General features: G+C 36.3%; 1 protein-coding gene across 1 annotated transcript in view; it reads right to left on the bottom strand.

The window, feature by feature from the left end:
* Positions 1 to 312: 312 nt before the first annotated feature.
* COL6A5 (collagen type VI alpha 5 chain) overlaps positions 313 to 16,586 on the bottom strand; it is a 116,792-nt gene continuing 100,518 nt past the window's right edge. Inside the window, 3 exon segments of the mRNA XM_032630446.1 lie at positions 313 to 882; positions 9,758 to 9,879; positions 11,227 to 11,916. Coding sequence (XP_032486337.1) covers positions 9,779 to 9,879; positions 11,227 to 11,916 — 791 coding nt within the window. The 3' untranslated portion in view covers positions 313 to 882; positions 9,758 to 9,778.

Here is a 16,586-nt window from a genome sequence, read left to right as displayed (position 1 = left end):
AACTGAATAATTTTTAAAACCAACTCACTATTGGCTTATTTTACATTTTATGTATTTTTTCCAAATATATTTACTCCTGTATTGCTGTTCTAATGGGTCTGAGTTGGACTACAGTTAAGTAAAATGATTAGAACAAGTGCCCACATCAGACTTGCCTTTATTTTAGAACTTGTCTCTTGCTAACATTGTAATTCCCAAGAACAGTTCTGGTCAGATAGAGTATTCATGCTTTTCCATAATGTTTTATTTTGTTTGAAGCAAAAATCAAGTACACACAGAGCAAAGCATGCTAAAGCATAAAACAGATGATCACAGCACAAAATAGCAGTTTATAAAATTAGCCTCATCTCACTTTTTCTTTCTTACAAATTCCATTGTTTTGTAAATGTCCTGGAAAGAGCAAGCATTGCCTATAATGATGGGTTTCTATTTCTCCAAATAGATAGAAGATATTCTTAGGAACTTCTAATTCTAAATTCTTTTTACTCAAGTCCAATTTGAGATATAGATGTGATAAAAAAAAATTATGGCAAAAATATCCTTTAGGCAGGTACATCATCACAATTGATGCCTCATGCAGAGTTGTCAAAGAAAGGATTCAGTTAATTCTTCAAGGTCAGTTGTCCCAATTCTCAGGAGAAATGAAATCATTCCTAGTTTCTTGGTTTGCTCATTGATGTCTTCACTCAGAAGATTTTCCCTCAGATTTGAAACAGATCAAATTTATCATGTTATTAGACAACTATTTTCATGAAAAATTCCTGCCACTTAACATTCCACCTCTAATAGATGATTTATGCTTCCTGGTTAGAACCACATAGAATTACTCATGCCATTGGACCTGTGTTCTTTTCTCCTATGATTATCTTGTATCCTCACCATCTGCAAAACAAAAATATGTGTTGCTCTTAATGTCACTGGATTTGTTTAAAATGTTCCCTTTAGAGACTACTCCTTTTTATGCCACATAAGAAAAAAACATGCATAGTTTTGTCATTTTCAATAGTTATAGTAAAAGAGTGATGTGATAAAAGATATAAATGAACAACATGTAAGTAGAACTGTAGATATACTTCTTCCTGGGAAAATACTGGTACACTGATGATCTGAAATTTGATGCTTAGCATATTTAGTGGCTGGTATCACTGATTCAGAGCTAGAAGGAATGTGCAGAGCTAGGAAGACTATGCCCAGAATCCTTCTGACTTTTCTTTTTTTTTAGCATTAATTTCTAGGACAACATTCCTTCCCCTCCTATCCCTATTCCCCACTCCTCCCCAATCACCCCCGTGTGAGCTTTGGCTTCCAACATCTGCACCTATTATTCTTTGGAGGGCTGATGTCCAGCTACTAGAGTGGCTTTAACCACATAGAGTGTATCTGGGAGTCAAGGCAGCACTTGACCAATCAATGATCTATGAAGGAGTAAGAAAGCCTTTGGTCAGGATGACTCTGCAGCACAACTCACACGCCTGAGTGACTGGAAGGAGCGAGCTAAAGCTGCCCTCTGTGGCACTTTCCTGAGATGGCACCCTTGTTTGTTTCTACCCCTTCCCTGTCTTGCTGCCTCCCTTTCCTTCTGATTCTCCCCTGAGTGAGTGCCATCTCCATAAGTCACATTCATGTGAATCCACATCTCAGGGTTGGCTCTGGGGAACCCAGCTCAAAACAGGATCTGAAAGACAATCTCACTTACTTGTCTTCACACACTTTTGCTTACATACCCACCTCAAAGGAAAATAAACATGTACTCTTGCCTTGCATATTTTAAAGTGTACATCTGTTTGTTTTTAACTTATGAGTTTAAGTAGTTGGAAAGGATGTAATTTGTAACATATTGTAAAAACTGACATTTAAAAATAAAACTTCCACATTTCTCCTCTTTTAATTTACCCAATGGAATCTAAACATCAGAGTGATCTGATACCACCATTATTCATTTAAATATACCATATGATTTCACTTATATGTGGAATCTAAAAAAAACCAAAGAAATGAACAAACATAATAAAACAGAAACAGACTCATAGATACAGAGAATAAACTAGTGGTTCTTGGGGCAGGGTGGGAGAAATAGGTGAAGGAGATTAAATGGTACAAACCTCCAGTTATAAAATAAATAAGAGAGGTGTGGCCAAGATGGTGGAGTAGGAAGACCCTGAGCTCACCTACCCCCTGGGTACACCAATATTACAACTATTTATAGAGTGACTATCTGTGAAAATGACCTGAAGACTAGCAGAAAAGATTTTTCACAACTATGAGACCAGAATAACCTGAATACCAAAACCAGACAGACAAAGATGACACAGAAAAGATATTACAGACCAACATCACTGATAACACAGATGCAAAAATCCTCAACAAAATACTAGCGAACCAAATTCAAAAATGCATAAAAAGGATCATACACCATGATAAAGTGGAATTGACCCCTGGGATGCAAAGATGGTTCAGCATCCGTGAATCAATTAATGTGATACAACAGATTAACAACTGAAGAAAAAAATCATATGATCATCTCAAGCAATGCAGAAAAGGTTTCTGACAAAATTTGACATCCATTTATGATAAAAACTCTCCAGAAAGAGAACATATACAACATAATAAAAGAAATATATGATAAACCTACAGCCAACATCATATTCAACAGTCAAAAACTGAGAACTTTTCCTCTAAGATCAGGAAAAACACAAGGATGCACACTCTTGCCACTTCTATTCAACATAGTAATGGAAATCCTAGTCATAGCAATCAGATAAGAAAAATAAATAAAAGGCATCCAAATTGGAAAGGAAAAAGTAAAACTGTAACCACTTGCAGATGATATGTATGACATATAGAAACCCTTAAAAAACCACACACACACACAAACAACTATTTGAACCAATAAATAAATTCAGTAAAGTTGCAGGATACAAAATTAATATTCAGAAATTTGTTGTATTTCTATACACTAGTAAACTATCAGAAAGAGAAATTTTAAAAAATATCCCATTTACAATTGCATAAAAAAAAAGTGCCTAGGAATGAACTTAAGCAGTGAGGTAAAATTCTTGTACTCAGTAAACTATAAGACATTGATGAAAGGAATTGAAGATGATGCAAATAGGTGGAAAGATATACCACGCTTATAGATTAAAGGAATTAATATTATTAAAATGACAAATTCCATAAAGCAATCTACAGATCCAAAGCAATATCTATCAAAATACCAATGGCAGTTTTCACAGAATGAAAACAAATAATTCTAAAATTTGTATGGAAACCCAAAAGACCCTGAATAGGCAAAACAATCTTGAGAAAGAAGAACAAAGCTGGAGGTACCATGCTCTCTGATTTCAAACTATCTTACAAAGCTACAGTAATAAAAATAGTATGATACTTGCAGAAAACAGACATATAGATCAATGGAACAGAATAGAGAACCCAGTAACAAATCTACACCTGTATGGTCAATTGATCTACAATGAAGGAGACACCTCAAAGCCCTCTCTTTGGGAAAACAAAAGCAAAGCAGTGTAAAGGCTGATCATTCTTCACAATAGATTTTTATTTTTAGTTGTCAAACATATTACCAGACAGATAATTCATAGAGGGATAAGCCTTTTTGGTTATGTGCCCAACACAGTATATTCTGAGCTGCATAGGTAGCATTTCCAACCTTTCAACAATGCAGAGATAGGTTTTATTATCTCGTTTTCAAGTTTTAAGGTGAACTTGTGTTCTATAAACATAATTATAGAGTATGAAACATTGTGACAAACAGTATTGGATTAGGTGCTGTGAATGTTCTTTGGTAAGACACTTCAGATGTCTGCAGCTTCCATTTCCTTATCTGTGAAAAGATACAGTACAACTGAGAGATTTCTAAAGCCATTCCAATTTTCAAATTCTAACCTCCCATAATTCTAAGAAGAAAGCCAAACTGAGATTTTCTGAAAAGACTCAGACTGATTTCAAGGAGCAGGGCTGTCCAAGTCACCAAATCAAGCTGTCAGCTAGAACTCTCTGAGGGAAATGATTAAAGATATCATCCACTTCTATATGTATGACATATAATTAAATAGAAAAACAGAGAAACCTTTTGAAGGAGAAAATTATGAGAAATGATAATAAACAAGAAAAGTATTGGTAATGCTCACTTGATAATAATTATAGTATATACCATATATAACAATATAGTATATACCACATATATTATTTTATATATCTATAAAATGTATGTATATTATATATAATGTATGTATACATATACATATTTACAATGTATATTTTATGCTATATATTATATATACTAGATATAGGTATAATTGTAGATATAGATAGCATATAGAATATAATAAAATCAGCAAAATTATGGAAAACAAGAGATGAGGAAAGAGGAAATATGAAAAATATAGACAAGGAGGATAGAGAAGATAAGATGTAAGAAAAGGAAAAATAAATATAAATAAGATGAAACATATGGTCTGGTCAAGAAGGACTAAGCTTACTTTGGCCTCATGATGGAGTGAGCCCATGCTGTCTCTCTCTTCCACTGATTGCAACTGAAAGCTTGACAAAACACAAAAAGCAACTACTTAAGGACTCTGAAAAGTAAATAGAAGCAGATATTGTAAAGGAGCATGGGTTTCCCATTTTCTTTTCTGGCCTTGTGCAGAGCCCCAGTCCTGGAGCTCCATGGTGGCCATGGAGCAGGTGGCTTAAACTTGATAAAATCCCCATATTTCTGGCCAGAAGAACTAGGAAAAGGGCTCCCTGTGTGTCAAAGATCATAGAAGATATCTCCATTTTTTTCTTCTTTTCCCTCATGGTTTTTCTCTAAAGGTGGGCTCCAGTTTGGAGCTGAGTAGAATGCTAGATAGCTAAAATTAAAGAGAAATTACTCTGTTTCCTATCTTTGGGGGCAGAGTAACCAAGAAAAGAGGACCTGTTGGTCAGCATGTGGGGGTAGCCTCAGAGATGAGAGCTGGAGAAAGGGGTTCTCTAATTTTAACGATGGGAACTACATAAGTCCCAGGTTCTCCCCTAAGCTATACATGGATGTGAAAGACTCAAAAACAGGATAGCAAAGGCTTTGGACACTAAACTGAGATTGGAACCACTGTCCACAGAAAGTGAGACACTGACACTTCTGAACCTAGCACATTGATTGTCCGCTGAAAAAATTTAAGTTCTACAGAGAATTATAATAGATTTAGAGTATACAAAATGTAATATTTGAAGAAGATGTGGAGTATATATACAATGGAATATTACTCAGCCATAAAAAGAATGAAATAATGTCATTTGCAGCAAATGGTTGGACATGGAGATTATTATACTAAGTGAAGTAAGCCAGACCGAGAAAGACAAATATCATATGATATCACTTATATGTGGAATCTTAAAAAAAAATTCAAGTGAACTTACTTACAAAAGAGAAACAGACCCACAGACATAGAAAACAAACTTACAGCTACCAAAGGGGAAATGGACAGGGAGTGATAAATTAGGAGTTTGGGATTAACATATACACACTACTATATATAAAATAGATAACCAACAAGGGTCTACTGCATAGAACAGGGAAATATACTCAATATTTTGTAATAACCTATAAGGGAAAGAATCTGAAAAAGAATATATTTATATACATATATGCATATATGTATATTTATGTATGTATATATAACTGAATCATTGTGATGTACACCTGAAATTAACACATTGTAAATCAACTATACTTCAATAAAAACTATATGTCTGTTTTAAAAACCAAGATGCTTCAATGTAAAAAAATTTTTTTTTCAAGATACAATCCAAAATTATGTAACATAACAGAGAACAAGTAGATGTGAATGGTATTCAAAGGATAAGACAATGGAGGCCAACTTTCTAATTGACTCAGATCTTGCAATTATCAGACAAAGACATTAAAGAAGCTATTATAACTGTGCTCCATGAGATAAAGGGAAACAACTTGAACAGAAGGATATTCTCAGCAGTGACATAGAGATTACAAAAAAGAACCAAAAAGAAGTTTTAGAAGTAAAAATTACAGTATCTGAAAATTTTTAAATTCCCTGGATGAACTCAGTAGCAGAGTGAGGATGACAGAGGAAAGAGTCAGTGAATTTCAGGGTAGATTAATTACATGATCTGAAGAGAGAAAGGAAATTGAAAACAATGAACAGAGCCTTGGAGACTTAATGAACAATATCAAAAGGGTCCAGCATTTGTTTCACTGGGATTCTAGAAGGAAAGTAGAAAGAGATTCATTCAGAAAAAAAAATTGAGGAAATAATGGCCAAAACTTCCCAAATTGGTAAAAGACATAATATTACAGATTTTAAAAGCTCAAAGAAAAACCCACTCAGACATATCATAATCAAACTGCTGAAAACAAAAGATAAAGAAACAATCTGGAAGCAGCTAGAGAAAAAGTACATGTTACAAAAGAAAGGAACAATTATTGAAATGTCTGTAGATTTCTTATCAGAAGCCATGGAAGCCAAATAACAGTAGAACACCATTTTTCTTTAAAGTGCTGAGTGAAAAGAACTGTGAACGCAGAATTTTATACCCAACGAAAATAGCTGTCCAGAGTCAAGACAAAATAAATACATTTCCAGATAAAGGAAAACTAAGAGAATTTGTTGCCAACGTATCTATTATAAAGGACAACTCTGATAGGAGGAAATTGGAGTGAGGTCAAGTGACTGGTGACTGGATGGGGGAGAGGATGCACTGGGAAGGTGACACTGAGGAAGGGACACAAGTGAGAAATCAAGTAGGGGGGTGGAAGGGAGTAAGGGAAAGTTGAGTTGAGTAGGGGAAAGTGGCAGTGGTAGTTCATCCAGGCACAGAGCTCCACGTTTATACGGCAATCTCATAAACATGACCTCATTGGTTCCACTCCAAAAGCAGTAGACAGGAATTAATAGCCTTCCTATGCAGATGGAGAAACTGAAGCTTAGAGAGGTTTAGTGCTGTACTTGGACATGTCCCTGGTCTACCAACTCCTGATTCAGTGTGCTTTCCCAACCCTGGGAGGAAGGACTCGGGGTAAATCAGAGGCAGAGTGGGTGGGTGTAAGAGAGAATGTCTTAGCTCAGATTGCCATAACATATACCATAGACTGGGTGGTTTGAACAGCAGTAATTTATTTTCTCACAGTTCCGGAGGCTGGGAAGTCTGAGATCAGGGAACCAGCCAATTTGGTTCATGGTGAGAGCTCTCTTCCTGGCTCGCAGACAGCCACCTCCTTTTTGTGTTCTCACATGCTGGAGAGTCCTGGTGTCTCTTCCTCTTATAATTACACCACTTCCATCAGACCAGGCCTCCACCCTTATGACTTCACTTAGCCTTAATCACCTCCTTAAAGGCCCTACCTCCAATACAGCCACATGGTGGGGCGGGGGGGATGTTAGGGCTTCAACATATGAATTTGGGGCACACAATCTAGTCCATAGCAGGGGATATAATTAACAGTGTAAGCACAGGAAGGAACCTTATAAATCTGCAGTTCTCAAACGTGTCTATACATTATAATCAGCTGGATATTTGCTGACAATTCCATAGTCCACCCAACACTCCACATCAATTAAATCACATTATCTGGGGTTGAGACACAGGCATCCATATTTTTTAGAAGCTGCACAGGTGATTCTAATGTGCATACAAGTTTGGAAAACACTACTATAAATCCTGATTGAATCAGTTCTGTTAGATATTTCAAGGCAGTTTTTGGCTGAAAATGATAAGCTTAGTAGAATCAAAAGGATTATTAGATTATATTATTAATATAATATTATATTAATATAGGATATACCATATATAACATAAGATACACTATATATATGTATATATATGAAGTATACATACATATATAATATTTTACATACATACTGCATACATATATAGTGTTTTATTGCATAATTATACCAACATTTATCATATGTGCAGTGGGCATTTTTGTTCCCACTTTAAGGCCACTACAAATAGTTCTGTTATGAACATTCTAGTACCTGACTCTTAGCGAATATATATTTTTCTGTTATATACATTGGGGTAACATTGTTGGGTCATAGGATATGCACATTTTCAGTGTTAGTAGACACCCAGGAATATTTATTTTAAAATAACTTCTCCCATGATTTTGATACATAGCAGAGACTGTGAACAGCTGCCCTCGAACTGACTATGCCTGCCTCTTCTCCATCTCCTATTTTCTCTTTAGCTATACGTCCACGGCCACTTCCCCACACAGCCTAATAAGCATACAGAGATCTCAGAACCATAGAAGCCTTGTCCTCTCCAGGTTCCACTGTGCTGGGGCTCGGCCAGGAGCCTAGATCTCAGACAAGGAAAGCCCTGGTCATCAAGGGAGAAAGCAGACCCTTAGTCTTCAAATTCTGGAGGCCTGCTGCTCAGTTCCTCTCCTATCTCATCTCCACAAGAATGCAGGGTTCCTCCTGCTCCCCCAGAACCTGTGGTCCTTACTCTTCTCCCTCTTATGTTTCTATTCCTTGACCCACCCCAGGCATTTATATCTAGTTCTGGTTTTGTCAAGGCCAGTGGCTTCTTTTTTTGCCCTCCTAGAGTTTTTATCTCCCTTGCCCCCTTGTTTTGGGGATCCTTGTAGCCCTAGTTAATAAGCCCCTCTATTCTACAATCTCTATTTGTCTCCATGAGTTCTCATTGCTCATCTTCTACCAGGGAAAATCCAAACAGACAAGGGTATTTCAGAGTTGTCAACTCTAATGCACTCAGGTTACATTTTTCATCTTGTCTGACATTTGCTGGAGCTGTAATTTCTTCTGAATGTGCCTCTTCCCTGTCTTTCATCATCAGAAAAGTTGAAAAGAGCATGTATAACCTCTGGATCAAATCAGTGGTGGTCCCAGAACTGTTACTCTGACTGTTCCATAATTCAAAGAAATGCTGCTGCTGGGAATCTAATTCACCCAAAGGCTCACTGTGTGAGCCCTCTGTTTGGGCTCATCCAAATAGAGATGGAGATGTTCTCCATCTCTATTTCATATACCTCAGGAAGAAGGCTGAAGTGACAGAGAAAAACGATGAAAAATATGTTAACCAAGTCCCTTTCAGTATTCAGTGTAGATACAGACAGATAATGTAACAGGAATCAATTTTATGCATGTTATTGGAATAGTCCAAATGCAGTTTGTGGATGAAATTTGACTGAGGGGCAACTTTTTAATTCCAAAGGGAAATTAGACATTTGTGCCCATGGTTTAGGGCTCCAAACCAGTATTATTTTCATCACTGAATTTTTACTGAGTACTTAGGGTTGGACTTTGCGAAATCAAACTTAAATGAATTCTTCCTGCCAGTCTCCATATGGGTTCTGTTTTTGAAACAGCAAACATTTTTGTTGCTGCTTTGTGAGTTTTTCTTTTTCATCTTTTTCTTCTGCTCTAAAGCTATTACATCTAACCTTTGATATTATATGTTTTCTGTTTTAACAGTACCCAATATTTGAATGATAGTACATAGTTACTAATAAGGCATTAATAGGGGTCTCTTTTTTCATAAAAGCTACAAAGTTGGAAACTTGGTTCTTTCAAATATGGATCATATTCTATGTACTATTAACACCAGATCTGTGATGTTATCACAAATCAGGAACATTTAAAACACCCCCCCCCCACACACCCATACACCCCACAACCAAACTTGTATCCTGAAAACTAAAATGCCATTTCTTTCAAATTATTTTCTTAAGGACAGTTTCCAGTGGTAGTATTACCTAAATTGTGGATTTGTCAACTCACAATACAATGTTTTCTGTGCCACCATTCTCTGGGTTGGGAGAGGTGATGTTAACACATTTGGGTCTCATATCTGCAGGGGGATATTTGTTGATGGCACCTGGAGAAAGAGTGGGTGGTTAGTCTAAATTTTACCCTTCCACATTCTATCACCCAAAGTCAGTTCATCTTTTCCTGTGGTTGGAGGTGTTTCCAAGAGCAAGTTAATTTTATAAGGGACTCAGCAAAATATGAACCTTCTGACTTTGCAATACCTTGTTGGCAAAGTCAGTGAAATATAGCAGTGATTGAGTCAAAATTTTTCATGCTCTGTGTGTCACAGGCTTGCAATATAATTCAAAGATATCTCTTAATCCCTTATGACATCTGGCTCTCTCACTCTAAAAGGAAGATATTTCTAGAAGACAGTATTAACTATTGAAATTGGCTGCCCTATTTATCTTGAGTTTGGAAGAAGGCATCATTTTTTTTGCAAGTGACAAGCTTGCCACTAAATATAAATCCTGAGTGCCAAGATGCTGACGGTTCCATGAGCCCTGGGCTTTATGAGTGCCAGAAAATCTGCATCTCTCTGATTCCCCATTAAACTTGCAGGAGCTATAGACAACCATTCAGAGTGGCCTCTGTCACACTCCTAATTCCCGGCACAGGCCCGGACTTGCTTGATGCTACAAGCTCTTAGGTTTGCTACTATAATCATGTCTGGAATTACAGCACATGGACAGAGACTGGGAAGCCTCTCTCAAAAGCCTACTGTGAAAAGACTCCCTTAAACCCCTTGCCTGGCTGTCCCTGAGCCAGCTGTCTGAGACAGAGGCTCTAGAAGAGATTTGTCCCCATGGCTCTTAAGAATTCAAGTCAGAAGCAAAGTTGATTTACAGTGACAAGATGAAACAGAAGTCCTTGGAGTGGGTGGAGGGTGGTGGCAGTGGGGTATTATTTATTACAGTGATACCACTGTAATACTTTATTAAAGCTTTAGTAATTGATGTATCATTTAATGGTTAAGAGCACAGCTCTGGGGTCAGAATGCATAGGATTGAGTCTAGAATTTGCCAACTATTAACTGTCAGATTTTGAGCAGTTGATTTAATGTCTGTGAATCTCAGTTTTCTCACTTGTAAAATGGGGATACTACTACTTTCCTTAGAGGGCTGTCCTGAGGATTAAATGATACAATCCTTTAAAAAACTTGGCACATAGTAAACACAGATTAGGGTTAAAAGATACTTTTCACTTTCTGGCAAAGACCCTGACAGTGGGACAGCAGAGCTCAAGGTCACTAGGACCTGGGATTTTCTCTGTGGTTTTCTCATTGCCTCCTACTGACACCTAGACTCCACCACTCTTGACTGAAGTGAGAATCATGTTACTAAGTCAAATGGTGGATTGTGCAAAGAGTTATCTATTGGAAAAGCAACAGAAGAGAAAAACTTTAATGACTTACGTCTGATTGAATGAACAAATGGCTTGACAAATTTGACGATATAGTTAAAATCTGGCTTGTGGGTTCGGCCAAGCTGGACTAAGTGATGATCCAGTGGGTGGCTGGCTAAATCTTCTAATTCCTTGTCATTGTGTAGAGGACCAAAGGAAAACACAAATATGGAGTAGCCCCGACACTTGGCTCTCAGAGATACATTTCTTAAGACTCCCCTGTCTAAAGGGTTGGTTTCACCAGCAGATATAACAAAGATAACTTTGTTTTTCCTCAGGTTGGGGGTTCCTACAAAGACATTGTCAATTGTCCACTGTAGGGCATGGCCAATAAAAACATCTCCATTGAGCTGTTGAAGGGAGTCTTGGAGATGATGTTTCATTTGGTGTATACTGCTATAAGTAACCAAATCAAATTCTAGGTAGATGGGGCTTTCTTCTGTGTTGGGCATATAGCCTGGAGGAGAGTAGGTCAGGACTGCCACCCTGTCTCCCAAGGTGGAGATCAGTGGATCTGGGGCCAAGTGAAAGTAATCAAGCACTGAGGTTATAAAAGCTTTCACTTCCTTAAACTCATCATTTCCTATTCTTTGGGAAGCATCTATGAGAAAAGCCACATCCATGTAATATTCTTGAAGAGAGGCATCTCTGAGTTCATAAGTAAGACCTGGTTCTTCTTTTCTGCCATGGCTTTCCTGTCCTGCAATAGAATAACTCAAGTCACTACTTTTAGTAGAAGGGACACCTTGAAACTCCTAGCCAAGAATGGCAACACACAGCATGAGGTGTTGTCATACTTCATTCTCACACCCATGGCATACGTTACTAATCAATATCAGTACTTGTTCCCAGATGCATTCTCTAAGTACATCTCTACACAGTATGCGGAGAGCCATTACCACTTGACAGGTATTCTCATATGTGAAGAAACCTATTTGCTACCCCATCTCTGATCTTTGTCAAAGGATTGATGGATCCTCCAGCTATTTTCGTATGCAGGGTGAAAAACATACAGCAATTTTTAGTGCACGCCACATGGTTACAAAATTTGGAGTACATACTGCATGAGATTTCATTATATGTAATGACCCCAAGAGAGAAGTAAATATGTCAAAGTCACATTTATTGATGACATCTTTATATACATGCTTAAAATAGGCACCATAGTATGATGTCATGAGAAGTAGTATAAATGCTGACTTTAGAATCCAAATTCTGTGTAAGACATGACATACTTTAAGACCTTGGTACTCAAAGTACCAGTCCTCAAACAGCTTATTGGCCCATGACAAGATAAGAAACTTGCACCATGATATAAGTCAACTACATCACTAAGCACACAAATTATTTCATCTGATTTTATTTTATTTATTTATTTTTTGTATTAAGACCTTCTCAAGGAAGGAAACAGTGCCCCAGTTACACACTGATGCTACCTTCTTATCTTGTTGGAGGCCAGCACTTCAAGTGGCTCTGCTCCAAAGGGTCATGAAGCCATGTCTACAATCATAGGGACGATGGCTGGTTGGTGAGGTCACAACAGAAAATGCCAGCTCAGAAAGACAGGAGGACATGGTCAATGTTCATTTTTTTCTATGGAAGAAGTATGTTTGTGAACCTAATCAAGCAAGAAGTAGATTCCTAACTAGCAAAAACTTATTACTGTCCAATTGTGCTTGGCCCATTATTCATGCTTTGCATCTATTACTTTATTTAATCCTCACAGCAACCACACTCACAAATGAATTGATTAACCTGTATAAATGTCACAAAAGTTTAATATTGAAATAGAATGCAGAAAAACAACACCACGGATAATGTTATTAACGAGGCAAATACTATCAGATGACTTCTGAATGCTCAATGATCTCTGCATTCCTGGGGTCAACTCCACATTATCTTTTTTTACCTATTGTAGGATTTTCTTCTGACAAATAAAATTTTTATATATTTAAAGTGTACAACATTCTTCAAAAAGTATACAAATAAGAAATGCTAGAGAGGGTGTGGAGAAAAAGGAACCCTCCTACATTGTCAGTGGGAATGTAAATGGGTGCAACCATTATGGAGAACAGTATGGAAGTTCTTTAAAAAACTAAACATAGAAATACCATATGATCCAGTGATCCTACTCCTGGGCATATATCTGGAGAAAACTATAATTTAAAAGGATACATGCACCCCAATGTTCATAGCGGCACTATTTACAGTAACCAAGACATGGAAGCAACCTAAGTGTCTATTGACGGATGGATAAAGAAGATATGTTATATATACACAATAGAACAGTAATCAGCCATGAAAAAAGAATAAAATAATGCCACTTGCAGCAACATGGATGGATCTAGAGATGATCATACTTAGTGAAGTAAGTCAGACAGAGAAAGACAAACATCATATGATATTGCTTATATGTGGAATCTAAAAAAATGATACAAATGAACTTATTTACAAAAACAGAAATAGACTCACAGACACAGAAAAGAAACTTATGGTTACCAAAGGGGAAAGGGAGGGGGGAGGGATAAATTAGGAGTTTGGGATTAACATATACACACTACTATATGTAAAATAGATAACCAACAAGGCCTACTGTACAGCACAGGGAACTATACTCAATATCTTGTAATAACCTATACTAGAAAAGGATTTTTAAAAGAATATATAGATATACATATATATGTATATATAACTGAATTACTTTGATGTACACCTGAAGCTAACACAACATTGTGAATCAACTATATTCCAATAAAAAAATTTAAAAATTGAATAAAATAATTAATAACAAAGTGTACAATGTTCTGATATAAGTATACCTTGTATAATGATTGCCACATCAAGCTAATGTTGTTGGATTTGATTTGCTAACATTTTGTTTAGAATTTCTGCATTTATGTTCTCGAGGAATGTTGGTCTGTAGGTTCCTTTTCTTGTAATGTATTTGTCCGGTTTTGGTCTCAAAGAATGAGTTTGGAAGCATTCCTTCCTATTTAATATTCTGGAAGAGTTTATGCAGAATTCGTATTGTTTCTTCCTTAAATGTTCTGTTGAAGCCACCAGTGAAGTCATCTGGGCTTGGAGTTTTCTTTAAGGAAAGTTTTGAACTACAAATTCAATTTCTTTAATAGGTTTAGGAATATTTAGGTTACTTCTCCTTGAGTGAGGCTTGGTAATTCATGCATTGCAACTAATTTGCCTATTTCACCTAAAATGTCTAACTTATAGGCAAAAACTGTTTATAATATTCCCTGATTATCCTTTTAATATCTGTAGAATATTTCTCCTCTCTCATTCCTGATATTGGTAATTTGTGTTTTCTCTTTTTTACTGCTGAGTTTGACTATGGGTTTATCAATTTAATTGATCTTATCCAAAAAAACACTTCTGGTTTTATTGATTTTCTCTTTTCTATTTCATTGAGTTCTGCTTTAATTTTATTACTTCCTTTCTTCTCCTTACCTTAGGTTTAACTTGTTCTTCTTTTTCTAATTTCTTAAGATGAAAGTTGAGGTCATTGATTTGAAACCTTTCTTCTTTATCAGTATAGTTATTTAATGCTATGAGTGACGTCCTAAGTATTGCTTTAGAGGAATCTTACAAATTCTAGTATATTGTGATTTTATTTTTATTCATTTCAAAATACTTGCTAATTTCCCCTTTGGTTTTTTCTTTGACCATGGATTATTTAGAAGTGCTTTATTTAGTTTCCAAATACTTGGGGATTTTTCAAAGATCTTATTACTATTGATTTTAACTTAATTCTCTTTTGGCCAGAGGATATATTTGGAATGATTTGAAACCTTTCAAATTTTGAGAATTGTTTTATGGTCTACAGTATGATCTATCTTGGTAAATGTTTCACATGTACTTGAAAAGAATGTGTATTTGCTATTTTGTGTGCAGTGTTCTATTAATATCAATTAGGTCAAATTAACTGATACTGTTGTTCAGGCCTACGATATTCCTGCTGATTTTCTGTCTATTCTTTTGTCAGTTATTGAGAGAGGTATTGAAACTCACTGAGGGTCTTTTTTTTTTTAAGTCTTTATTCTCCTTGAGTTTTATTTTGGATAATTTCTATGGCTATATCTTCAAGGTCACTAGTCTTTTCTTTTACCAAATCTAATTTCCCATTAATCCCATCCAGTGTATTGTTCATCCTAGGCACTGCAACTTTCATCTCTACAAATTCTTTTTTTTTTTTTTTTTTTTACATTTTCCATGTCTCAACTTTTTAACATATGGAGTATAGTTACAATAACTGTTTTTAATTTCTTTGTTAATTCTAACATCTTCATCAGTTCTGATTTGGTTTTCAGTGATTGTGCTTTTTTGATGATGGGTTCTTTCTGCTTTTTATGCCAGAGATTATGAAATTTGCTTTGTTAGATATGGGATAGTTTTATATTCTTATAAATATCCATATGATTTGTTTGGGGAGGCAGTCAAGTTACATGAAAATGGTTTGATCTTTTTGGGACTTGCTGTTATGATTTGTTAGGTATGTCCAGAGTGTTACTTAATTTAAGCCTACTTATTCCCCACTACTGAAGCAAGATCTTCCTGAATTTTCTTCCCAGTACTCTATGAATTATGAGTTTTTCCAGTCTCTCTGGTGGTAACAGGTACTATCCCTGGCCCTGTGAGCAATGGGCATTATCCTCTAATCCTTTCAGAAGAATGTTCCCCCATGCTCGGGTCATTTTCTCAATGCTCATGCTATCAGCACTCTGATGAATGATGAAGAGGCATCCTCTTCAGAGCTCTGGGTGTCTCTCTCTGCACAGCTCTCTCCTCTCTGGTGTTTGTCCTGTGAATTCTTACCACCTTGGTCTTCCTGGACTCTCAGCTCTGTTTCTTCATCTCAAGGAGTGCACTGGGTTCCACCTGAATTCCCCTTCCTGAACCATGGCCTGGAAACTCTCTCTTGGCAGTAAGCAGGAGAAATCACAGGGTTCATCTCATTGGTTTCTCATCTCTCAGGGATCATTTTATTTCCTGAAGTCCAGTGTCCTGACAATTGTTGTTCCATTTCATATATATATATACTTTTTTTTCTTTCAGTTATTTCAATTTGTAGGTAAATCCAGTTCCTCTTACTTCACCTTGGGCATTTCTAATACATGAGAACTAACCATCTTGTTTGAGATATTCCTATGTTCTCTCCCTTCTTACAAAGGACTAAGAACTGGTCATTAATGTACCAGACTTTTCCTTTATCAATACATTCATAGTTATTGAACAGGATGTTACATTTCATGAGCTGTTTGAAATCTATGCACCTCCAATCCTCCACCAAGAACCTAGTTTCAAATTCTTAGAATTTTTGATAAATACCAAGATTCTTAATTGCTAAATATAAAACTG

The sequence above is a fragment of the Phocoena sinus genome, chromosome 4, assembly GCF_008692025.1.
Source record: "Phocoena sinus isolate mPhoSin1 chromosome 4, mPhoSin1.pri, whole genome shotgun sequence".
NCBI lineage: Eukaryota > Metazoa > Chordata > Mammalia > Artiodactyla > Phocoenidae > Phocoena > Phocoena sinus.
Note: the sequence above shows the minus strand (reverse complement) of the source record. Positions and strands in the feature narration are given on the sequence as shown.